Source organism: Carassius auratus, chromosome 23 (genome assembly GCF_003368295.1).
Source record: "Carassius auratus strain Wakin chromosome 23, ASM336829v1, whole genome shotgun sequence".
NCBI lineage: Eukaryota > Metazoa > Chordata > Actinopteri > Cypriniformes > Cyprinidae > Carassius > Carassius auratus.
This window is the reverse complement of record NC_039265.1, coordinates 16,914,497-16,941,583: the sequence shown is the minus strand read 5'-3', so window position 1 is coordinate 16,941,583 and position 27,087 is coordinate 16,914,497. Positions and strand designations below refer to the sequence as shown.

At 35.3% G+C, this 27,087-nt stretch overlaps 2 protein-coding genes across 3 annotated transcripts in view; both read left to right on the top strand.

The window, feature by feature from the left end:
• Positions 1-2,664: 2,664 nt before the first annotated feature.
• Positions 2,665-14,724, top strand: cmtr1 (cap methyltransferase 1). 2 transcript variants are annotated; one of them, XM_026200151.1, is made up of 24 exons: positions 2,665-2,685; positions 4,354-4,492; positions 4,600-4,739; positions 4,825-4,983; positions 5,071-5,163; positions 6,086-6,157; positions 6,257-6,351; positions 6,430-6,502; positions 6,574-6,772; positions 7,706-7,824; positions 7,912-8,008; positions 8,811-8,943; positions 9,605-9,784; positions 9,874-9,930; positions 10,031-10,088; positions 10,259-10,327; positions 11,185-11,316; positions 11,442-11,567; positions 11,695-11,786; positions 12,795-12,863; positions 13,099-13,146; positions 13,271-13,383; positions 13,472-13,580; positions 14,007-14,724. In XM_026200151.1, the coding sequence occupies exons 2-24, from the start codon at positions 4,378-4,380 to the stop codon at positions 14,140-14,142; spliced, it is 2,484 nt and encodes an 827-aa protein (XP_026055936.1). In that variant the 5' UTR covers positions 2,665-2,685; positions 4,354-4,377; the 3' UTR covers positions 14,143-14,724. The 2 variants fall into 2 exon arrangements, with proteins under 2 accessions (XP_026055936.1, XP_026055935.1); XM_026200150.1 differs by having other exon boundaries at positions 2,666-2,836.
• Positions 14,725-17,584: 2,860 nt separating this feature from the next.
• Positions 17,585-27,087, top strand: part of LOC113041548 (copine-9-like) — a 42,591-nt gene continuing 33,088 nt past the window's right edge. Inside the window, exons 1-3 of the mRNA XM_026200149.1 lie at positions 17,585-18,175; positions 23,099-23,139; positions 25,886-25,932. Of these exons, the coding sequence (XP_026055934.1) occupies positions 18,099-18,175; positions 23,099-23,139; positions 25,886-25,932 (165 nt within the window). The 5' untranslated portion in view covers positions 17,585-18,098. The remainder of the gene's footprint in view (positions 18,176-23,098; positions 23,140-25,885; positions 25,933-27,087) is intronic.

Genomic DNA, 27,087 nt, shown 5'->3' with positions numbered 1-27,087 from the left:
TGTCATTGGGCTTGGTATTCAATTTTCTGTGGATACCACGATTCTGATCCAAAATCCCACAGTTAAACGACTGGAAGAATATTATCAGAATATTGCAAATATTGTATTTCAGTTTTTTTTTAAATATTATTATGGATTTTAAATCAAGTGATAAACATTTGCTTTATAAATTAATAACAAATAATGTTTGTATTTGTAAAAACTTAATACATTTTACTTGGTCTAATTGGCTCTGTTCTTTGCCAACTTTACTGTTATTCATTCCCTATATCTTTTACATGCTCAGTCACTTAGATTTTTGAAATGTTTACTTGCGTATAAAACTACAACCATTACAAAAAATACAAGGCATACATGCTGGATGTTTGTTTGGGGTCTAAGAGGTGCAAGGCCTTTAAAAAAAAAAAGAACATTCATTGAAGAACAATGAAATTCCCTTTTAGGAGATTTTACAAAAGCATTTTTAGAATTTCAGACTCCATAGAAAATTTTGCTTGGAGTAGAATCCACTTAAAACATGAATCAATACAATAAATTGTTTTATTGTGTTATTCTACAAAATATTTTTTGCTAGAGTATGCTTTCTATAGACAAGGGTAATGTCACTAACGATCTTTCTGATATGGATAAAAAATATATAAACATGTATACATACACACAGTCAAACTATAAGTGATTTGTATTTGGTTTTGGACTAGCATTATTATATTTGCATAAACAGTAATCACCATTTTGGAGAACTGTGAACTCATTTATTTTGCTCAGTTAGAAACTGGACACTCACCTGCAGGTATCGAATGTATCCAGGCGTCAGGAGAGGAATGCGGAAGAACATCTCAGCTGCCAGAGAAGCTCCCGTCCACACACACTCACACACACACACACACACCAGACGGATCTGCCACTGCTCTTCAGACACTTGCAGACTTATAAAGCTTTGGGTGCTTATATAACTGGTCACATGTCTCCATGAAATCCTGTCTATCTTTTTGTGAAGGGCCAGTGTGTGTGCGCCCAATTCTTGGAAAAAAAATGGAGGGCAGATATTTCAGTTAAATTTACTGGTTTGGCCTACATAATTTGCAATTCATAAATTGCATAAAATGCCTCTGTTACTGTACTTGAGCCAACTTGAACTAACAAAAATATGTCATAAGAATATGTTGCTAATGTTCCCATTAAGTTATGTAAACATTATTTCTCAATGTTCTCTAAGAGTTCAAAATGTTGATTATTAAACATTTTACACATTTATTTTCTTGGTTATGCAAACGTTAGAGAAACATTGGAAAAGTTCAATTTGATAATTTTTCAAACGTACATTTAAAGAAAAAAACATTACATGACCGATGAATAATAATATTTTTGTTATAATAGAACATTATTAAACACCTGACAACTTTGAACAAATGTTCTATTAATGTTACTGGAAGAACATTTGTTCATAACTTTGAGAGAACCTCAGCAGAACATTCTGAGCAAAAGTTCTGAAAACATTAGCTGGAAGAAGCTTACTTTATCAGTTTATTTTTATTTTGGAGAACATTCTCACTTAGGTGTCCATTTGTAAATGTGACGATTCTTTTGAAAGAATATTGACTGAGGTCTCAAATCATGCTTTACGTTTTATTTTCAGAATTGTACTGATCAGACTGCAGGTGTTTTCGAGTCAGCAGATTAAATGATCGGTTCAGTGATATTTTCATGGCTACTTATATGTAAAGATGAGAACAAATGAACTCTCCTGAATGACATTTAGGATGCAGAACATTGGATTAGGTCACAATCTATTTGTTTCCTCATTTGTTGTGACAGATGACGCGAACCAGTAATCAAAGTGGGGTTTAGAGCTTCTTAACGCTGACTTATGAACAGGGCTGTTTACGCAGCCTGTTTGAAGCCTCTGTTGCACTATTGATGCAACCAGAGACATTAGAAGAAGGTGGTGACGATTTTGGACCCCTGACTGTTTGTGGATTCCACAGCAATTTTAACCGAGGCCCACAGCTTCAACTTGGTGCCCCACATAACTCAGCTGACCCTGGATACAACTAATGAGTTTGGGGCAGATCTTCTCTTATTGACAGGTATAATATCCCACCCTAAAAGGGTTAAGCAGAGCCTAAACAATCTAAAGGCTACATGATACTGTAAACAGTTCACAGAAGGGCAGGTTAGTAATGACAGCTAGTCATGTTTGTGCCTCGTGGAAAATAACTCTCAGGACATCATAAACCCTGACCTGCTGGACCACTAGAGCAAATGAGAGGAACAAGACGAAGAAATATAGGCTGTAAGAGAGGAAAAAAGGCTTAAAATCATAGTATAGCAAGTTAAAACATATACACACAGTATCACACTATCAATACAAACTTGGCCAATTGATAAACAGGTACACACACACACACACGGGCACATATTCTGAAATATATTTAAATAATATAAGGAAAATAGTTGAGTAAATTATTTTCACGATAAACAAATAAACAAAAAGCCAAGCCTGACTAAGCGACGATTGCAAATTTATTATTAATGAAGTAAACTTTAGCCATAAGATTTTTTTTTCGGCACAACCCAAAGACTGTATAAAAAACAGCCACAACCTTATTAATATTAATAATTAACCTTTCACGCATTTGTTGTCCAACCCCATTGGTGACGTAAATATCATGCGCCAGAAACACGGTAAGACCCACTGAAAGTGGAACGCGGGCCAGATTTTACATTTGAAGTACAACCTAAAGCAGAATTTGTCACGAAATCGTACAGATTGGAGACAAATATGAGTTTACATTTCGGAGGTGACTCGGGATTATAACTGCGTGTTTCCTTCTCGGTATGTTTACGAGTGTCGCAGCATCATTTCTTGTGAAATCGAAACCTAAAAAGCCGAGTGTTGATTTCACTTTGTGTTTATGTGCCACACAGTTAGGTTTCTAAGACCATAAACTGTAAAATTCCCCAATAAATCTGAACATTTAAGTTACAGAAATGCGATAGCAAGGACGGTAGATCTAGCTTAATCATTTTATGGCACATTTGAAGCCTAAATAGACAATACCTTCGTATTGCTAGAGCAGCTGAATAAAGCTTAATATTTAGTTATGGCTTAATTTTTATATAAAGGAAGAAATAAATGATAAATACCCTGCTTGCTACCTGCTTACTATTAATTCTACTTATAGTTTTGACATCGAAATGTCGAGATAGATACTGAAGATTGCAGCAGTACTATTTATTAATATCCCTTTTTAAGGTTTTGCAGTTTTTGAATGTGTTTTAAAACCGTTAAATTTTAGATCCAACGAATGATTTGATGAAGAGAACCAGTTAAGCTTTATTCACTTATATGTATAACTTAGTTGACGTAGGTGAGAAACTGTACTCAATGTAAAACTATATTAGATCGCATTTATTTTATCATTATTATGATTATGATGATCTTTTGAACTATTTTGTGATATTTTGTTTTCATAACGTTGACTTTCAGACTATTATAGAAAATATACAACATATCTAAGTGTTTATTTAATTCGAGTTTATCTGCTACTGTTAATCATAAGACGTTTTTACATTTACATTTACAATTATTCATTTAGCAGACGCTTTTATCCAAAGCGACTTACAGATGAAGACAGTGGAAGCAATCAAAAACAACAAAAAGAGCAATGATATATAAGTGCTATAACAAGTCTCAGTTAGGTTAACATACTACACGTATCATGGGATTTTAAAAAATATAATAAATAAAAAGAAAACAGATAGACTAAAAAAAGAATAGAGCAAGCTAGTGTTAGAGGTCTTTACATCTACACACACACACACACACACACACACACACACACACACACACACACATAGAATTGCATAATTAATGAAAAGAAAATAGAATATAAAAAGATTAGAAAGGTAGTTAGAGTTTTTTAAAGAATATAATTAGAATAGTGAGTGTTAAAGTTAGAGGGTCAAATAAAGATGGAAGAGATGTGTTTTAAGCCGATTGTTGAAGATGTAGAATCTTTTATTTCGAATTAGATTTTTTTTTGTAGTCTTATTCTGATGCACTCACACCATACTTCCTATTTTATTCCTATCTCTATTCTGAAGGTTTCTATCGAGGGATCTGTTCATTTAACTTTTCTGCTTGTTGACATTTATAGAGTGTGATGTATAGAGATAGCCAAAACCCTCTCTGCTATAAGTGTTGTTATTTATTTATATATATATATATATATATATATATATATATATATATATATATATATATATATATATATATATATAATTTAAGAAATGTTTATGTTATGCATCTTTGTTTTAATCCAGTGATGTTGTGTTTTTGAATGAGTGCAGGTTCTTGGAGCTCTTGAATTTAAGATGAAGAGAGGGGCACAACAAGCATTGGGCGAGCCTCTGAAGAAGAGGAAGGCTCTCCGTGAGGACTCCTCTGATGAAGATGAGGAGGAGTCTTCTCAAAGAACCACCAGTCAGGGTTAGAGAGGAGTTTCATTACGACACTTTACACTGTTCACACGGCCATATTCTTTTGCTGGTATAGGTTTTTGTAAGCATATTTTTATTTTCCTTTTTGTCTCCCAGACTCAAGTCCGAGCGAATCTCTCAGCGATGTTGAAGATCACAAACCCAGTTTTTCCAGACCTTCTGATTCCCAGAATGCCGAGGGCAATGATGCCTCTGACAAATTTCCCATGTATAACAGAGTCTCTCAGAAACTCATGGTAAAATAAACACCTCCTCTCATTCTTTTACTCATGCCTATGAGTAAACTCATAATAAAATGGTCTCCTCCTCTGTTTCCTTAAGGCCAAAATGGGTTTCAGAGAAGGCGAGGGTTTGGGAAAGTTTGGTCAAGGACGGAGAGAGATCATAGAAGCATCCACCCAGCGTGGGAGGCGAGGTTTGGGTCTGACCCTGAAGGGCTTCCAGGGTGACCTGAACGTAGACTGGCAAGATGAGCCAGAGGTACAGCAACACTTCCAGAATGTTTCTTTAATGTTAAAACCAAAATAATAGTAGTCCAGGACCTTTATTTCTCATTTTTACTCTCAGCCGAGTGCTATAGAATCAGTGACGTGGTTTCCAGAAAGTTCTCCAGAGATCCCAGATGCAGATGAGCTGCAGGATTGGATGACTTTGGGCCAGGTATTGCAGCACATATTACCTGATGAACTGAAAGGATTAGTTTAGTTCTTTTACTTTCTATGGTAAAAGTTGTTTTTGCTCAGCTGTTTGTTGTCTCTTGTTCACAAACATTGTTTTATAATTATAAGCTTTACTAATAAACCTTTGGATCTCATAATTGGCTTATATAATGATCAAATGTTTTGCCAACTTCAAATATTGTGTAAATCTTGTGAAGTTATTATTTGCTGGGTTTCCTTCCAGATTGCTGCTTTTATGACCTTGTATGAATTAGGAGATTAAATTAAATATTTGTTCTTTTATAAATGCACCTCTCATACTGTAGTACTTTTTAACACAATTAAAAGGCAAAATAACCTTATACATTAATATAAATTCCCTTACGCTTTGTCAAAAGTTGTGGTTTAGTAATAAAAAATAAAAAAAGTTTTTTTAAAAGTAGTTTCTTATGCTCACCTGCATTTAAAAATACACTAAAAACAGTAATATTGTGAAATCATTACAATTTAAAATACGGTTTACAAAGCTAAAGACTCTAGTTTTCAACGATCCTTCAGAAGTCATTCTAATACGGTGATTTGTTGCTAAAGACATTTTTTTTATTATTATTTATGCAGAAAACAATTAAGTTTTTTTTTTTGTATAGACTGATGTATTTATCATTCCTTAATGAATAAAAAGTACCGCATTTGTTTGAATTTTTTTTTTTTTTGTGTGTGTAAAATTACATCTCTTTACAGTCACTTCTGATTATTTGGAAGTGTCTTTGCGTATTAAAAGTATACATTTCTTTCAAATAAAAAGTATTAATATCTTTTACAAAAACGTACCCTTTGAATGGTTGTGTACATTCATATAAAACATTTTATTTATCAGCTTCCAATGTTTATATGTATGACTGTACCTTTGCTTATATTTTTAGAAAAAATTAAAAATTGATGATGAAACTGAATTTTGCTCAGAGAATCTACTGCATCTCCTTCTTCGCTGCAAAGTGAGTGTCAAACATCTCTTATGTTTATCTCGTTCTTACATTAGACCGGACACATTGTGCTCTGTGTCCTGTAATAATGTAACATGCATTTCTCTTCAGAGTGTGTTTGATGACTTAGAGGGCGAGGAGATGAGGCGAGCACGTACTCGATCAAACCCTTATGAAACGATCCGAGGGGCTTTCTTTCTCAACAGGTGGGTGGCGTCTCCACATGCGTGTAATAACAGAAGCATATCTTTTCTGAATTTTTTTCTCTCTTGTTTTGTCCTCAGAGCTGCCATGAAGATGGCGAACATGGATCATGTTTTTGACTATATGTTCACTAACCCAAAGGATTCTCAAGGGGTGAGACCACAGTCACACAAGCTAGAAATATGTGCTGCGATTATGTTTTTGAACCGGATGTCTGTGTGCAGAAGCCCCAGACGCGTGATAAGGATGGTGAGTTGCTGTATTTTGGAGACGTGTGCGCAGGACCGGGAGGATTCTCAGAGTATGTGTTGTGGCGGCGGCGCTGGCATGCGAAAGGTTTTGGGATGACGCTCAAAGGAGCCAACGATTTCAAACTGGAAGATTTTTATGCTGCTCCCAGCGAGCTCTTTGAGGCCTACTATGGTATGAGTTTCAACCATTTAAACATGAAAAAACCCAACAATGGGACTGTATTGATTCATAGAGGAATATTAATGTAATACCTACACTACTGTTCAGAAAATTTGGAATAATTACGATTTTTAAGATTTTTATTTTTTAAATAAGTCTCTTATGCTTAGAAATGCTGCTTTTATTTAATCAAAAATACATTAAAAATGAATATTGTGACATATTATGACAATTTAAAATAGCTGTTTTCTTTTTAATGTATTTTAAAATGTTTATGTGCGGTCTTCAGTGTCACGTGATCCTTCAAATCATTCATGATCGTTATGGTATGCTGATTTATTGGTGTTCAATTATTATTGTTACTTAATGGTTCTTCTTATTATTAATAATTTTGAAAACCGCTTTTGCTGCCTAATATTTAATATCAAATTTGTAAATCATGATAGAATAGAAAAAGACCAGCATTTGAATTTGAACTATAAATACTATGTTAATGAACTAAAAATATTTTGTAGCGTAATTAATGTCATATTTGAACAATTTCAGTATTTCATAAAAGTAACTTGAATGGTAGGCTTTACACAATAATATTAGGCAGAACAACTGTTTCTTGAGCATAAAATCAGCATATTAAAATGATTTCTGATGGATCATGTGAAGAACTGAAGACTGGCGTAATAATGCTGAAAATGACAAGCTTTACCATCATAGGAATAAATATATATTAAAATAGAAATCAGTTATATTATATTGTAATAATATTTTACAGTTTTTATAATCATGTAAATGCAGCCTTGTTGACTCTTTTAACCACTTTAAAATTAGTTATTATTCCACTTACTTATACTTCCACTTGGTGGTAACATTTAATCTAGTAATAGAAAGAAAAAAAAAAGTAAATGAAAATATGAATTTCTTTTGATTGTCTCATTACCGGTGTTTCAGGTGAGGGTGGGATTGATGGCGATGGTGACATCACGCGTCCGGAAAACATCACTGCATTTCGTAACTTTGTCTTAGACAGCACTGAAGGGCGGGGCCTGCACTTCTTAATGGCAGATGGGGTAAGACATGCTCTTCTGATTGGTTAAAATATGAATATTGCTGGTGTGTGATTGGTCGATATATTCTGATGGTGTGTTGCTCGTCAGGGTTTTTCTGTGGAGGGCCAAGAGAACATTCAGGAGATCCTGAGTAAACAGCTCCTTCTGTGTCAGTTCCTCACTGCCATGTCTGTCGTCAGACCAGGTATCTTCTGTGATTTTGTTTGTATGCATGTAAAAAAAAAAAAAGGGTTGGAAGATGCAGAGTCTTCCTGGTTAAATCACTCAAAATCCTTGTTTTCCTTGAGGATGTTTTTCATTTCACTCAGTCTGTTTTTTTCTTCCTCTTTGCGTGTTTTCATTCCCTTAATGTTGAAGAAGTATCATTAAAGCTTGATCATGCTCTGCTCTAGGGACGATCAACATCAATAGAGCGTACTCCATCCCTGTCATGACACAGTATCCTCTTTTGGGTTACCATAGCTCTCAAGGCATTTCACAGTCCCAGACATTCAGTTTTGGAGGACAGCCAGTTCTTTAACAGCGGTTCCAAATGATTTCATCTCTTTAATGATGTCTCTCTCAAGGCTTTGAAGATTATTTAATGCTCTTTCTTGCCTTGATATTATTGTACAGCCTTGTCTCAGATCTGTTTGGATTTTATCTGGGGGTGCGCCCAGACATGAGTCTATTTATTCTGAAATCCTGTAATTAGGAACGTTATTATGAAAGAAGACTTGGCTACTTGAGAGCTAATTTTAGGTGTATCAAATCAATGGTAACATGTTTTACGGTTCTAGCATTGAAGAGCCATATTTTAAAACTTTCTTTCTTTTTCTGAAGTCCACCTTTTCAGTCAAAAAGATTCTCTTACCTTTTTATTTTAATAGGCTTTTTTTTTGTTACTGTGCTTTTAAGATTATGTAAATGACTTATGTTGTGATTGGTTGTTTTCTATTTTATGGTCACGTTTGCTTCCATTTCTTACAAAATCTTGTGTTTTACAGGTGGCCATTTTGTGTGTAAGACGTTTGACCTGTTCACACCGTTCAGTGTGGGCTTGATTTATTTGGTGTACCTCTGCTTTGAGAGAGTCTCGCTCTTCAAACCCGTCACCAGCCGGCCTGCCAATTCAGAGAGGTGTGTGTTCATTATCCATTACTCATTTTGAAAGAGTGAGAGACCTTTGGGGATATGAGAGAGCTGCTGGCAGTGGACACTCAAACTATACCTTTATACTTTATTTTCACAGGATGAATTTTGAGTGTATCACGGCTTCCGAAAATATGAACTGTTTTTTTTTAACATTGGTAACAAATTAATATTTCTTGAGCATCAAATCAGTATATAAGAATGATTTCTGAAGGATACTGTGACACTGAGGCAATGATGCTGAAAATGCAGCTTTGCATGACAGGAATGAATTGTAAAATATATTATAACATATATAGAAAATAGTTATTTTAAATTCTAATACTGTTTCACAGTGTTACTGGTTTATACTATTACTATATTTTTAATTAAATGCAGCGTTAGTGAGCTTGAGAAACCTTTTTCAACATAAAAAACATAATTATTCGAAGAGTTTCACTAGTAGTGTGTGAATATTATTATTCTTTTTTTTATTTATAATCAGTTATTTTTGTACTGGGTCTTTTTTTAATAATAAAACTGTAAAATAATCATTTAAACCTACTTATTAATGCACATCCCTGATTATATTACGCATGTTGTGGTTATTGTTAAAAATGATTGGTTAATGAGCATGTGGTACTGATCTTCAATGTCGGTCTGCATGCAGATATGTGGTGTGCAAGAGTTTAAAGCCAGGCACTGATGCTGTCAGAGAATATATGTTCACCATCAACCTGAAACTGAATCAGTTTCGACACGCAGACAGAGACGTTACTGAAGTCGTCCCTCTGGACATCATTAAAGGAGACACTGACTTCTTCCAATTCATGATCAACTCCAACGAAAGGTATCATCATCGCCTCTTTTGTCTCGCTCTCTCGATGCATTCATTCATGCTTAGGTTTATTTATTGAACTCTGATCCCTTGTCTTGCAGCCATTGTGCAGTACAGATCAAAGCGCTGGCTAAGATCCACGCATACGTCAGAGATACGTGAGTTTCAGGGCATTCATCTCATACTCTCTTTTATTTGTTTGTGCGCATGTGCCTGTGTCTGTATGAGCGTCACTGACAAGGCTGTGTGTCTTTCTAGGACACTGTTTGAGGCCAAGCAAGCAGACATCCGCAAAGAATGTCTCAAGCTGTGGGGGGTGAGTCCAAAAACTATAGCCACAAGCTTCATAGTGGACTGAGATTTAGTTTAGTGCTTTGTGGTCCTGTCTGAAAGATGTAAATAACATTGTTTTGCATAGTTGTCTGTAAGGAGAAAATGATGCTCATTTGAATGATTGAGACCTTGAACGTCTTTATCTTTGTGCAGATTCCTGATAAAGCCAGAGTCACTCCTTCATCATCAGATCCAAAAACAAAGTTCTATGAGCTTGTGAAGGTAAGAGCGTGTGTGGGCTTTGAAAAGTTAGCTTGGAATGTGGTAATGCTCTTGTGGACGTGATGTTCTACATTAGAAGAGCTAAGTGGGTGAATCACATGGAACCTATAATGTCAGGGTCATAATTCACCTAAAAAAAAAGAAGAAAGAAAGAAACAGTTTAAACATTTCAAATAAACAAAAACATTTTTAAACTTTTTTTTTTGTGTTTTCCAGTGAGATTGATTATATTATTTAAATTGTAAAATTTGTTTACTGTAAAGAAAATGTACTGTACTAAGTTTGTTTCGTTTTATTTAAAATACATGTCTTACAAAAAAAAAAAGGAATCTAAAGTTGCTGTAAAATCAAATGATACTGCATATGATAAATTACATAAAGTAGGTTATGTTCCAAATTTGAAGTTGATTGTCCATGAACAATGACAAAAATCTCTTCCTGAGTTTTTTTTTTTTTTTTGATTTTCCTGTCACAATATTTCTTCTATCGCTAAATAGTCACTAAATGTAACACTAAGTGTACTTTAAAAATTAGAAAAATGTTTGGTTATTAAATTATTTTTTACAAAATAGTACATTTTGTAATATGTAATATTGGAGGAGCCTGGTAAATCGATTTTAAGTGCCATTTCTATGGTAAAGCAATGTTCAACTTTAAATTGGGTTTCACTGGATGAATTTTGAGTCTTTAGGCTTTTTAAATGATATATAAATTGGAATAATTACATAAATGTGTGATAAAAATAAAATGTTATAAAAAAGAGTGCCAAGCTGACAATTAACAGTTTAAAATAAAGTTTATATTTTATATAATTAAACTATAACTATATTTCTCTGCTTACTGTCTTTTTATGCCAGGGCTCAGATATGGACAGTTTTAATTCCAGACCAACTGCACTGAACTCAGAAAATCTGGAAAAGCTACAGCACGTACTGGACTACAGGTGCATTGTGGGAGGAGGAGAGCAGCTCTTTCTCCTGGGACTTGGGGTAAGGAATATGTCTGTGTCTATCAATGTTATATTTATATAGCCTATATTTATATTGTGTTGTGTTGATGTATATCCTTATATACTACTTAAAGAGTGAAAAACCTAAACTGTGGGTGTATGCAGAGATCTCAGATCTACACCTGGGACGGCAGAGCCCCGTTTCGCTGGAAGAAACTGGAGAACTTCAAACTGGAGCTGCCCAGAGACACACTACTGAGCGCAGAGATCGTCCAGGAGCTGAAGGGAGAGGTGAACAGAGAGAATTAGTGTTGAGAGAGAATTATTGAATGACAGCTTTACATTAATACTGTAAGGGGAAAGAGCTTGTGTTATTTCGGTATGCTTTTTTGTAAGAAGTTTTATTCTGTGCTGGTAGGGAAAAGCCCAGAGAAGAATCAACGCTGTGCACGTTCTTGATGCTCTTGTTCTCAACGGCACTGACGTCAGAGATCAGCACTTCAACCAGAGGTCTTTTTTATTACATTATTACATGTAGAATTAATTTTTTTAATATTTAAAAAAAATCACTAACTACAAAAACAAAAAAAAAGGAGTTTTTCATTAAGAAATGATTTTATTAAACCGGTTTATAAAGTGCAATCTTTCCACCAAGATACAGTTTGTGTGATGTAAACAATAACAGAATATTGCTGTGCATTGCTGTTTTGATTTAAAAACTTGGCTATAATTCATTATTATTTAAAATACTTCAAAAGTTCTTAAACTTGAGTATAAAGTCCTAAATTCATAAAGTCATGGAATTAATATCGGCATGCACTGCAAACTTTTGTTTTCCAGTATAAATATCTGAGCATCTTTAAATCAACAGTTACTTGATGCAAATTGAAGATCTGATGCAGTGTTTTCTGAGAAACGTAACAAAATTGAGCTTATGCTTAAAACGAGAACAAATATCTGTCAATGGGTAATGCGACTGTACAATTAATCAAAACACCTCCAGCGATTATGAAAATACAATAATCTAGTTATTTTAAATGATTATTGTGCTCCAGGCATTTCCAGCAGTGTGCTTTTGCACCTCCATGTAAGCCCAATTTTATGTGCAAATCAGTAAAATCGTGTAACGTCACTGCTCTTGACTGAAGGACGTTTTGTAGATTTAATAAGAAGCGAAGGAAGTTGAATTCTTACAGCGAAGACTATGCTGTTTATTGGAAATTATATTTATCGATCACTATCTTTAAATAAATCATTCATTTAAAGTTTGGGTTATGTAGCCTACTCATCATGTTAAATAATTGTGATTACAGTATTGACCAAAATAAATGTTTATGATTTTTGTCATGATCGAGCAGCCCTTGTCTTTTGCCAGATATTTGTTTTTGTTTTATTCATAAACTCGCTTCGTCTTGATCAGTTTCTCCACAAATACGTTTTTAGTTTTTTTAATAGATATGATTGGTATTTTGACCTCACAAATCAGAAAAAAATAAAAGAATCTTGTTCTTGGTGCAGAATCCAGATGGCCGAGAAGTTTGTGAAAGCTGTGTCCAAACCCAGCAGGCCAGACATGAACCCCATCCGGTAATATTCCTTTCTCTTTGCGGTTGTGCTAATTGCATGTCAGTGACAGCCCTGGGGGCCAGGAAGTCCTGTGAACACCGGAGGGGGCAGTATGTCAAATGAATGAAGATACTGTGTTTTACTAGAGCCTAGACAGGATCTGTCATGTTTATGATGATACTGCAAATCAGTCCGCTTGCTGTTTCAGCCACATTCATTCATTCATTCATTCATTCATTCTCTCTCTGTTTTTTAGAGTAAAGGAAGTTTATAGGTTAGAAGAGATGGAGAAGATCTTTGTGAGGTGCGTTTAAACACAGCATGTAGATTATAAAAAAAAAAAAAAAATATATATATATATATATATATATATATATATATATATATATATATATATATATATTAGATATTTTTATTGTTTCCCTCAGGTTGGAAATGAAGGTAACCAAGAGTTCAGGAGGGATGCCAAGACTGTCGTACACAGGCAGAGATGACCGTCACTTCCTCCCTAGCGGCCTTTATATCGTCAAAACAGTGAATGGTGAGAGAGAAAAGAGAAGTAACTGGATAAAATCTAGTGACGTGCCTTGTTAAAAATGATTTTGTCATTTTTTTTTCTCTTTTGACAGACCCATGGACTATGGCGTTCAGCAAAAGCTCTAAAAGAAAGTTTTTCTACAATAAGCAGACCAAAGAATCAACTTATGAACTGCCACCTGGTTCTGTGGCACCTTTTCAGTAAGTATTAATGTGCCAGTATGAATCAGTCCTGCATGACTGGCTCTATACTGGCAACCGATTTTGGATTGAAGCCCCTGAGCAAGAAAAATTGCATTATATAGCTAATATTTTCAAGAAGATTTGCATAATCTACTCTGCTCGTAATCTGCTCTGCTCTGATTTGGTGCTCAAGAAATATTTATTTTTATCATCAACATTGAAAACATTTGATATACTGTTAACAGTTAATATTTTTGTGTAAACTGTGATGCAGGATTCTTTAATTAAGTTCAAAAGTATTCATTGCTTAAAAAAAAAGATTGTACTGACCCCAACTTGTATGTAATGTAATGCACTGCACTCTCATTCATAGATCACCTGCATGCTTTCTTACTTCAGAACTTTTTTAAAAAATGTGTTTCTCTCTTTTCTCCTGTTTCTCAGTGCATGTCATTTAGACAGGCTGTTTTGGGCTTGGGAGGAGGGTGTCCGAGTTCATGACTCCCAGACACGGGTCAACCCCGACAAACTGTCTAAAGAAGACGTGCTTTCCTTTATCCATCAGCACTGTCAGCATTAACAACACATGTACACATCACAATCATGCAGCACTATCTACAGAACGAAGCATATACTGTACGTTCTCCTCACCACCAGGGGGCACTGAAGCTTTCACCAGAATCTGCTGAGAAACATTCAAACCCGGTTTCTTCACACTTCAAGGCTCTCTCCAAAATAGCCCCTGTGAGTTATACGACAGGCCGTCTTGGTGCTCGGTGGTGTGTATCTGCGTGTGTCCATTATCCTCTGAGGAGAAAGAAACTCAGATGACATTACTTTTCCCTTGTCCACATGTTTTTCTCCTGAACTTCAAAACTTACTTCCTCACATGAATTATTCCTCCACTCATCGATCAGATGTATAGCTGCAGATGCTATTAATCAGTGCAAACCGTTAGATAACCATGTAAAACAGCATGACAGTGTGTATTCGCTCTGTGTGCATGTGTTGCCTTGTTTTCCTCTATTCGTTTTTTTTGTTCAAAAACATTAGACTGGGTATTACTTGGCATTTCTGGTGGTTCTGGAAAAGGATTTGAATTTTAAACCTGTCCGTGATGTTGATTACATTAAACCACTGAGGAAGTTTATTCCTTGAGTAATCGTGGTCCGCTTCATCATTTGTCTCTATTGGGTTTAAAGTCACAATGAAACGGAAGTAGTGACAGATGTTTTTGTGCGTGTGAAAAAGAAAAAAAGGAGAGTGGTGGAACTACATTCTTTTCATCGGTTGTTGATTGGATTTTGAGATGTGGGTGTGACACTCAAATGTGTTTTTTTTTTGTTGTCGACAAAAGCTGAGAGACCACAAAGAGCATACCACTTGATTTTATGCTCCATTGTAGGAAAAGAAAACTCTGACTGAAGATTTGGAGCTGGGACCTCCGCTGATTTGTTTCTGCTTGATTGAGAATCCACACAATCTGGAAGAACAACAGAATGTCTGAATGAAGTGTTTGAACACTTAAAAACTTACAAATGCAAGAAGAGAATTAGATATTTTTTATTTATTTATTTATTTTTACTCTGTTTCTTAGTCAGAACAGATTGTGTGAAATTTAGCTTTACATCACTTGCTCATCAGTGAATCCTCTGCAGTGAATGGGTGCCGTCAGAATAAGAGTCCAAACAGCTGATAAACACATCACAATAATTAGCAAGTAATCCACACAACTACAGTCCATCAATTAATGTCCAGTAAAGCAAAAAGCTGTGTTTGTAAGAAATACATTTATGAAGATGTGAAAAAAATGATCTCGTTTTGAATCGGGAGAGAAATATGCACAGATCAAACACAGCTCACAAAAAATGTTCAAAAATAAAATATACATTTTTCTTTAAACCTGTTCAGAAGAAGAAACATCATCATCTACATCTTGGATGGCCCGAGGGTGAGTGAATTCTGAACCAATTTCAATTTTGGGGAGATCTATTCCATTAATGTTTATTTAATAAAAAAAATTTGATGCTTTACAGTTGCACATAGTTTTGTGACGATACATGCAATCATACATTAGCGATTGATGATCTAGTAGAAGTCACTTTTGTTGCAGTACAATAATATAATTACATTTTTTTGTATTTTGTGGTTGTTATGGTATTTGGGTGATTTCTTGCAGATATTTTGCTCCCTGGATGTCCCTTCTTTAATAATAAGTCCATGGGACCCCCCCCATTTCATCCACCACCGGTCTGGTTGTGTTTTTCATGTCAAACGTAATACTTTAAGCTTAGGAGTTTCTTCACATCTGAACCCCAGGTTTTATGATTCAGGACAGCGATGCCGCCTTCGCAGGAGGAGAGAAAGATGGAGCATCCTTAAGGCAGGTTAAATTTATTTTGTCATGTCTTTTATTCAGTAGACTTTTATATCTGTATTTTGCTTCTCTAGAACAACAATGCATGAACTGTCACCATGACTGACACATCACTAATGAGCATATTGTGTATCTTCCTGCGTATTTTCATTTCTTCTCTGAAGCTGGAGGTTTCTGGCATCTCAAGGACAGCGGGACACAGGCGGTCTTTTGTATGCAGGTGTAATGAGAGTCTCCCACACCCTGTTTCCCTATCCATCTCTTGCTTTGAGTTTGTGACTGGAAAGCTAAGCAGAGATTCACCTCAAAGGACAATTAAATTTCCCTTTAGATGGCATCCGTTAGAAAGGTTCCTCTCAGCCGAGGGCTCACTTGCTCGGTAACCAAATGGGAACGTATACAAACTGTTTTTCCTCCCTCCCCGTCTCCATTCACACTCTCTCTTTCTTTTCTGGACAAGAGGTTCAATGTGCCATCTCCCGAAGGCAATTGAGCAGCGCCGCAGCAGTACTGCCCATCACTAACCGGTGGGGAAAGCATCCAGAGGATATAACAGTATTCTATCTGCCCTCTGGGCACCAGAGTTTTATTAAAATTAAAGTTAAAAGTCTGGTCATTTCGAAGATGGCTGGAAACTCAAATTAAATTGACAGAAGGGGATTTAATAAAAAAAATAAAAATAAAATAATAAAAAAAATAAAAATACCATGACACTAGCAAGTTTTATATATATATATATATATATATACACACACACACACACACACACATACATATTTAGAGATGTTATATTATATTACCATAGAAGTTGCAACATGGTAATGATATGTTTTTATAAATATGTTATTATTATTTTATTATAATGCATAGTCTACAGTTGGTTATTTGTTAGTTTACCATGTTTGGGCAATGTAAGTGCATTTAGACACTTGAATCGGTCATTTTGAAAGTTTAAATGTTGGTAAATTTCTCTTTACGAAAAGCATTGTAGTGGTATATCATGCTATGGTAATGATAATATTTTGTAATGTGACTGATATATATAATATATCAAGCTACTAAGATTTCCTAATTTTTATTCATGCCATTCTATTTTAAGTAATTTAGACTGTATTTTTGAGCAACTTAAGCACACATTTTAATCATATGATGCCAAAAATAGCGGTCTAGGTAGGCAGATAACTAGAGGTAGTTCATGATTTATTGTCACAAATACATTTATTAGCATTATAATATGGCCATAACATACTTAAAATAGTGCTTTTATAAACTGAATTATTACCATATATATATATATATATATATATATATATATATATATATATATATATATATATATATATATATATATATATTAGTTCATACATTTAAATCGAACATTTGATGGTCAAAAATATGCTATTTGCGTTGGCAACCCACTAGATTTTGACACACAACATACTGATGTATCAGCAAAACAATAGCCTACTAATTGATTAATATAGAATACATTTGTGTTTTTGGTAAACTTAGCATTTATAAACATCTTAGATGTGCTTAGATGTTTAAATCGAGCATTTAATGGGCAAAAATGCTGTTTACGGAGACAGATCACTAGATTTTGAGACAGCCACAATGCTTTCCGATTTATCAGCAGATTCAGAACTCGTGTCTTGACTTGTGGTGCTGAAGAGTAGGCTACTTGAGTATTTTTGCTATTTATATTGCGCAACACCGACGTTTAACCACAGCTCAGCCGGATTTTAAAAGCCGTGGGCGTTTGGAGGACTGAATATTTGAAAATCGTTTCCCCAATAGATTAAACGTCCTCAAAGGTTTCAGATCCATATCTGACACCACACCTCATAAATATTGGATGGCTTCTGTAACATTAAACATTGATGTTCTCAGTTTAAGTTTTCAAAGCGGAGTCGGAGTGTCCTCGCTGAGGGAGGGCAAGAGGAGGTCCAGTCAGACTCTACCTGCCGATCAAACGCGCGCTGTTTCCTCAGGTGCGCGAGGGGGTCAGACTCCAACGGACCGACGATGCTCGCTCTGCCCAAACTGTAAGGAAAGCCAGATTTCTGCGCCGGTTTGCTGGGTTATATTACACGTGTGACGCCTGAGACCCAGATTTTGGAGTCATTTGAAGACTTATCTCAAACTCCAGAGGAGCTGCAATGGCATCGATCGGGGAGTTTGATCCGTTAAACAGCAGCGTACCTGCCACCAAAATAGAGATTACCGTCTCGTGCAGGTAAGAGCGAATATAGCTTATTATAATGTTCATAATTCGGTACGTCTTAAAAGCGGTGTGTCTTTTCTCTCTTTGCTTTCGCTGTGAAGGTTTTTTTTGTTCGTTGGAAAAATGTTGGAAAAACTATTCAAATGCGTTTGAATTTGGCCATTTAGAAGATGTCAATATACCAAGCGTCTTAAAAAAAATATACACAAAGCAGCGAGTTGAGCAAAAAGATTAACTATTGGAAATGAGGAGTATAGGCTATGCATTTGCGAGACACGTATCATTCTTGCTTGAGGGGAATCTGAGTTTCGTATAAATACCATGGTACATGAATATGGTAATCTTTCAGCACCGTTTTAGGCTATATAGGGCAGCAACAACCATACTCTTACAAAACAGTACTGTGGCAGTACTATGGTACAGTCAGGTAAAACCATGATACATGTCAGAAAAACGTGTCAATACCTTGTTACTTCTTCCTACTTTTACATAACCAATAAAAGGGACATGTCTATTCAGAGTAGTGGTCACTCCTTTTTTCCCCTCTATTTTCCATGTCATTAACTTTGACATATGGTCAATTTAGAATTTTTGATAAGGTCTGTATATAGATGCTATATATTGACAGCCATGGGATTACCACATTTTATTTTTTTGTAAGGGTTTTAGGTTAATCTCTTTGTCCGAGTCGTCTGTTTGCATTCATGACTTGCATGCTGTGTCTCAAAATCTAACGAGTTCCCTACGTAGACAGCATTTTTTGGCATTGTGCGTAGGTGCATTCGACCCCTTTCTTGGTCATATGCGATTTGTGGAGTTAGATGTCATAATTATGTTGATCTTTGAGTCATATTTCATTTTTGTTGTCTATTTTTGCTTATCTTTCATGCTGAAAATAGCTCGTCATTTTCCTCTGCAGCACGTCAAGTCTTTGCTGCCAGAAGAAATTATTGTTTAGAGTATTTTGCATTTTATGATTTGTTGCCTTTCATAGAATGTAAATTAAACAAATTAACTGTTTAATCTGTGTTTATAAAGGGCGGCCTTTTTTAATGCCTGGCTGACCTCTTCCCTTGCTGTGTCCCTCTGGACCGTTCTCTCCTTGTTGGACAGACACCACTGGCAACAAACAACAGCACAGACTCTTTCCTGAATAATGAATGTGTTGACTGCTGATGCTGTCTGTGTGTTTGCATAAAGCCTTCACTTCAGACACTGCTTGCCCAAATATCCAAGGGAGGTCTCTTTATACATGAGACACATCTGCGGCTGCCAGGCTCTGCCCGCTGAGCCTTCAGCGGTAATTTGGCTGAGGTGGAAGATGGGGGCAAGAAAATAGAGCAAGTGGTACCTCATGGTACATATTTCATAGTAGCCTACTGGGATATGAATGCAACAGATCAGGATTTATGAAAAATGAAATACAGCAACGAAATACACTCCGCTTCTAGACGCCCAGTGGGTTTCTGCTTCAGTTTGAGGCAGTGTCTGGTGGCATGAATTCTCAGTGGTAAAAGAAAGTGTATCTGGACACAGGGTACAAATGGCTTGAGTTTGTGGACTTAATACAGTAGATGGCTGAAAGTATATGGACGTCCTGTTCAAATTCTACTCAAGGGAAATATTAAACGAAGCAAAAAAACTAAAATGTAAATTTACTGGAAATTTAGGGGCCGTTCACGATATGTAGGAGTTCATTTTTCATTGCAACAGGTTTGGAGAAATTTAGCATTACATCACATGCTCATCCAATGGCAGTGAATGGGTGCCGTCAGAATGCCGTCCAAACACCTGACGAAAAACATCACAGTAATCTACCAGTTATCCAAACAACTCTAGTCCATCAATTTCTTATGAAGCAATAAACTGCGTTTTTCTAAGAAACAAGTTCAAATAATTGCTTCCGGTTAAAATAAAAAAGTTTTGTATCCATAATATTGCTTTGTTCAGTGAAGAATTTGTCTCATCTGTATTTGAAAAGAGATTTGCACAGCTCAAGCACTGTTTACAAGCGAAAATAGTCCAAAACAGTTCTAAACATGCAGAGGATAACAGGAGATTGACTTTTTTTCACTGTAGAAAGTGTTGTTATGGATTATGGTTTATTATTGATATTTTGGCCAGAAGTGATGGTTTAAGCAACAAACTATTTTTTTCTAAATATCCTCTAGTGTTCTGCAGAAAAACATATAGCCATAGAGTTTTTTAATTAAATAAGGGTGAATAACTGATGACCATATTTTCCTTTTGGGTGAATTAATAATTTATTTTACATTTTTAGGTTAAAAACGTTATTTTACCTACATTTTTGCAGAACTCCAAAAATTAAGTGATGTATAATTCACTGCACGAAATGCCTGCTAGTAGCAGTAAAACACCAACAATGTTTATTCCTTATCATACAAATGATGTTTACAGGGACAGATTATTATTTAATAGACTTTCACATTCTATTGTGCAATAATGTGTTATTAGTTTAAAATACTTTTACTATATATTGCACGATTTGTAAGCTAATACATTTTGACGTGTGCATAATCGGCTCCATATGTATGGCTCTTCTGATTTAGTAAACTTGCTGGGTAGCTCACCTGGTACAGCATTGCACTTGCAATGTGGAGCGTCCCACAGAAAATGAGTAATAATCTGGGTTCTGAACTGACATTCTAACTTTGTTGTAATAGTTTGTTGCCCACCAAGGTCCTCAATGGTGTAGCCTACTCATAGAACCTTCTTAGAGAAGCAGACAACTCATTAAAATGATATCTCGAGCCCTTGTGAATTTTAGCGTCAGCTCTTTATACTTGGCGTCCACATACCTTTGGGCATTTTTAATTAGTATTTTGCATGCTAACTGTGCTTTTCTTTAGGAATTAGCGATGAAAGCAACCAGCAGTTACAGTTTTGATGGCTTTGAGTTAGTTACCCATATTCAAAACTCCACAGGAACCTATTATGAAGTCAGATATGAGCATTCCAAACTGATAACACTTTGCAAGGCAACAAGTTAGAGAAAGAGTGTCGTTCTGTCACCGCATTATGCCGACAAATTGCGGAAGCTGTTCACAGGGGAAGCCAATTCATCAAGGTTGTTTGTCACTGTCAACACAGATTGCAGCAGATGCCGTTGTGTCACTCGATAAGGGAGCGTCTGGAGGCAAACCAGAACAAGGGAATGTGTTGAAGACTCCCAGACCCGGAGATCTTAAAGGATCTGTTGCGTTTGTCAAGAAAAGCTTGTAAATTCCTGTCTTCCCTATCATATTTCGTGAAGGAAAACATTTTCTCGGTATATTTTTTTGAACGTGTGACTCAAGCCTGGCAGCATCAGAAAGGAAATTCTATACTGTACTGTCAGGCTGGTTTCCTTTGAGTGAAGATTTCACGGTGTCTTGTTTAAAACGAAGACAGATATGTAGGTCTACCGGGCTGTTTTTGAGTGCGTCAACGTTTGAATTATATATCAACTGATCTTCATAACTTGATTTGGAGGTTGCTGGCTGACTAGGTGATTTGATTACATCCCGTAATAAAATTCTAATATTTGACTAACGTGATGAATGTGCCCAACCATAATGGATGTGAATGCGTAAGTAGGAAGTTTTGCGGTGTGTTATTCCGATGATCAAGGTCATCACCTAAAACCCAATGACCGAAGCTACACGGTATATGTTAAGGGATCCCCCTCAGTAAGGTGCACGTGAGAACGCTCCCTGTTGAGATGCCAGAGCTTCAGGACCTGTTTATTCGGGGTTAAAACGTCACAGCTGGCGTCACACCAGATGTCAGGCAATACCTCCTGTTGCTCCGAGCCGCATCCTGCAGACTAGAGATGGAATCGATTCTCTGCTCAGTCGGATGGATTAATGTGCTCTCTGTTGTACTTCCCTAGCCTTTTTCTATTCCTCTATCTATTTATTCCACAAACACAATTCTCCTGTGCGAGCGTATCTATGGGTTCCTGTTAGTGGCCATCCATCATGTCCTTTTTAACGTGGTCTGGTCTTTAAATTTAAATGCACCGTCAGAGACCAATAACAGACTGATGGATGGAAACTCCAAAGTGAAATAGATGTTGTTGCCGTCGGAGGGAGTTATGAAACATTACTTTTGATCAACAGTCTTTGTTAAAAGATATTTCTTTTGACAGAGTTGAGGTCTATTTAAAAAAGCCAATTAACTTCTGTAGCGCGATGCATTTTGAATCGAAACAAGATATGGAATGAGAAAAATGTGGGACGAGACTTGATTTTATCTGGCTGTTATATGCCAGAGTCGAGCGATTGAAAAGGAAGAATTAATCTGCAAAGGAAAGTCATTTTGCAGAATCTCCAAATTATTACATTTTGATAGAAGATTATAAAGACAGATTATATTTTTCTTTATAATGGCATACCTAATGAGTGATCAAGACCACGAGCATGCATTAAAAAGTAAAAAAAAAATCCAAATTAAGTTCCTTATATATGCTGATAATTATTAAAAAATATATATATTTGTTTAATTTCTCATAATTATTTCCATTTGAATAAATTAATAATAATAAAAAAATCTTATTTATTATCAAAGGAACTACTGTTTTCAAGTCTGTATATCTGTTTTCCACTAAAAGGCCACAAGGCAGCTGTATTATTAATTAGAATAAAAACGTAAATGGGGCAGTTTGGATCTCACGTGTTCTTGTAATGTTCCTGACCTTCATTATTGATGTTTGGCAGGAGAAACCTCAAGCCTGCTCTGACCTGAGCATCAATGAGTCTCTTTGTTCACACAGGACAAACATAGAAGCTTCTTTTGTTTCTGTGTAACCATCTGTTCTAACTAAGCACAATAAAACAATCTCCTCAAGCTAGGTTTTGTTGGTTTATTATTGGCAGCAATTATTTTATTCCATCTGCGTTGTGCTTGAGCATCTCTGTGTTTCTGTTTCTCCAGGAATTTGCTGGATGTGGATACGTTCTCAAGATCAGCTCCAGGTAAGTCCTGGTCTTAGTGATTGCTCCTTGATGATGTGAGGCTTGACACAAGTAGTCTGTAGATATGTGTGACTAATACATTATCATAATAATCATACTGTTTATGCATTAGATATGCAGAGTATGCAGATTTTCTCTATTATGCATAAAATACCTGCTTTTTTGCCAAAAATATTGACATGTACAACAAAGGTGCTGTATACTGTATCCCACATTGCAGTATGCTTAAGAGTGTGATGGACTGAAACTCTATATCTTATTGCCTCTTTGATCTGTTATTAAATAGGAGCTTACAAGAAATTGGATTTAATATTTAAAAATAATAATAATAAGTAGTATTATATGTATTCAAAAAAAAACATTTTGCTATGATCAGGTCATATGACAACATTGTCATGTACTATGAATTTCTTATTGTTTTATAATTTGTTCTAACTATTTTTAAATAACATTGTGTACTGCACAGTAGGAAACAATTTTATTAAAACTTGTCTGGTGTCTCAAAAATTTGCATGCATAAGCTTTAATATAACTCTGATTTTGCATTTACATATTCATTTAGAGCTTTTTGATTTTCTTGATGGAATAATGAGCATATAATAATTCTGACTGAGTTCTATTTACTATTCTTAAGGGTAATAAAATAGTCAACTTGCATGATAATATAAACATGGCCAAATTTTATTACTGCATTATTCAAATGTTTTTTTTTCCTCTCCGTCTCTCAGAGGGTCAACCACTGAGCAGAAACACAAAGCATTTTCCCTTCCCAAATGATGTCAGTAGCCATGAATGCTATTCACATGAATTATTTTGCTGTTGCCTTGAAAACAAGTGGGAAGGTTTTGGATGAGTTATTCATGGCTATTTGGTATGTGAAGCTATTGCTGAAAGTGTTGTACCCTTAGGGCACATCTTTTTTTTCCTACTGCTTTTTCAAGTAGTATCAAAGGGACTACTTTCCTTCCAAAGTAATCTCTGAGTTGAAAAAAAGCTTGCCATTTTAAACCTGCCTTAGTCAGAGAAGCCAAAATTATAACATTTATTAATCCTTCACCCTAATGCTCACAGCAATCAAACGCTTGACTGACATCTGAGTTGCCATAATTTGCACTGAGAGTTATTCTAAATCAGTTCCTCGGTTGATCTGGCAAAGGTCATACCTGAATAGGTGTCTCTACTCTTCCTGAAATGCTTTTTGTGCTGTCCATGTAATTTATGTGAAATCGTTAAACATTAGCCGGCCCAGTGTAGTTAGTGCAGATTTTTCAAGGAGTTGAAAATAATGAATGTGGTCAGTCTCATCTCGTTTATTCGTAATGCCCTGCTTCGAGTAACATTTGCATCTTGAAAAGCAAGAAATGCTATTTTGGAGTGATTTTGTTTGGCTAGTTATGTCTAAATTCCTGGGCCATGAATTCTCAGGGGAAAAAGACAATTGTGTCTATTGAGTCTCTTGACTGATATAATTAACAGGATACTTATTTGCATACAATATATTTATTTTGAACTTGTTTACAATACATGGCCTAATTTACTGTATAATACTAAATACCAATACCATTTTGTTTTCAGCCAATTCACATTCACCATTACATTTCATGAAAGATTATATATAATTTAAATATATAATATTTATGATTTAATTATTATTCTTATAATATAATGTGTATATATTTATATCTATATCTATCTATATATATATATATATATATATATATATATATATATATATATATACATACACACACACACACACACACTGAACAAAATTATAAACGCAACATCTTAGTTTTTGCCCCCATTTTTCATGAGCTGAACTCAAAGATCTAAGACTTTTTCCATGTCCACAAAAGGCCAATTTCTCAAAAATATTGTTCACAAATCTGTGTTAGTGAGCACTTCTCCTTTGCCGAGATAATCCATCCGCATCACAGGTGTGGCATACCAAGATACTGATTAGACAGCATGATTATTGCACAGTTGTGCCTTTTTAATTTTAAAAATATTAAATAATTCAGAACTTAAATTTAAATCAAAATTAAAATATGCTTTCACTTTCAGCCTTATGAAGTGGTTTTCATTTTAATGCAGATTTTATTAATATCCTGATCCTCACATTTTAGTCTGAAACAATAATGGTTTAATTTGAGAAGGATCATTTTCGAATGAATTAATGAAAAGATGTTAATTCAGACACACATAACAGTTTTTCTGAGAATGAATCTCATGTTGCAATTTTTCTCAGTGAGATTCACCACTGATTGCTCTTTCACAAATCTTTTGGCGATAGCAGGAGGTCTGTGAGCAGATTTCAGAGCAAATGTTCAAGTCCAAATTCGTAGGCTCGAATTTTCATATTTTCGCCAAAAGCCAGGAGACATTTCGGACATTTCCTCAAACTACCTCCAACAGAGCTGCAGTCCATTTGTTGGTCAGAGCACTTCCTGTTTAGACTCCCCTTAAATGATTTAGTGGAGTAATTGATGAGTTAGATTCTCACATCTGCTGCTCCACACTTAGACTTAACAGGCCTGGAATTTGGACTAATACTCCATACTGGTCACAAGTAGGCACTTCTCCAAGCCATTTTCTAATTTAGATGGTAAGATGAAGCTCTCAGTAAAGCACCTCCATTATCTTCATTTAAGGGAACTCACCGTGCACATGCTGCAAGTGCTTTTTATCAATTTATTGATTGTTTCCCTCAGTGTTTGACCATTATTTTCCCTTTTTCTCTTTACAGTGGTTGTGTTGTATGTTCAAGGAATTGGTACCAAGGAGTGGAGAGAGGTTAGTAAGCTTTTTATAGTTTATACAGTATGAGCAGAACATATAGTGCTCAGCATGTTCGTTTTTAACCTTTTGAAAAACTGTATTATCAATTAATATGGTCCATTGGCCACAGCTATAGAAGCTGCAATCAGGAAACAATTTGCAGTTCTGTGTATTATCAGATTGTAGTGTCTATTTTCCTCCATCTACCTCCTCTATCTGTTCTTGTGTGGATGTTCTGTTTTTCTTTTTCTTTCCTTATGTGCATTCTTTTAAATTCCTTCCAGATAAATCTCACGAGACTGTTTCTTTTAGAAACAATATCCATAAACTTGCAAAAGCTTTTAATTACAAAACATAAATAAAACATGAAATATTACTATTGTTATTTTCTAAGTTGGATTTTTTTTCTACATACACACTACCCTTCAAAACTAAGGATTTTTTTTTTTATTAATACTTTTAATAATACAGGAAAGGAGACAATTAACTGATCAAATGTGACAGTAAAGGCATTTATAATGTTACAAAGGGTTACTATTTCAAATAAATGGTGTTCTTTTGACTTTCTATTATTTGAAGAATCCTGAAATGAATTCCACAAAAATATTATGCTGCACAAATGTTGTCAAGATTGATAATTAGAAATGTTTCTTGAGCAGAAGGATCATGTGACACTGAAGATGGTAAAATACAGTAAACATATTAAAATACAAATGAATTATTTTAAATTGCAATAATATTCCATAATATTAACCTTTTGCTTTAATTTTGATAAAAGCATAAGAAACTGAATAGTAGAGGTGGTGTTGGCACAGTGGATAAGACACATGCCTTTGGTGTGAGAGACCCGGGTTCGAATCCACTGTGAGACACCAATGATGTGTCCCTGAGCAAGACACTTAACCCCTAGTTGCTCCAGAGGTGCGTGACCTCTGACATATATAGCAATTGTAAGTTGCTTTGGATAAAAGCGTCAGCTAAGTGAGTAAATGTAGAAATTTAAGAAACAAATTATTTACACACAGCACCCCATATCGACAGAAAAACACAGCATTGTTGACATTTTTGCACATTTGTTAAAAAAGAAAAACTGAAATATCACATGGTGCTAAGTATTCAGACCCTTTGCTCAGTATTTAGTAAAAGCACCCTTTTGATCTAATACAGCCA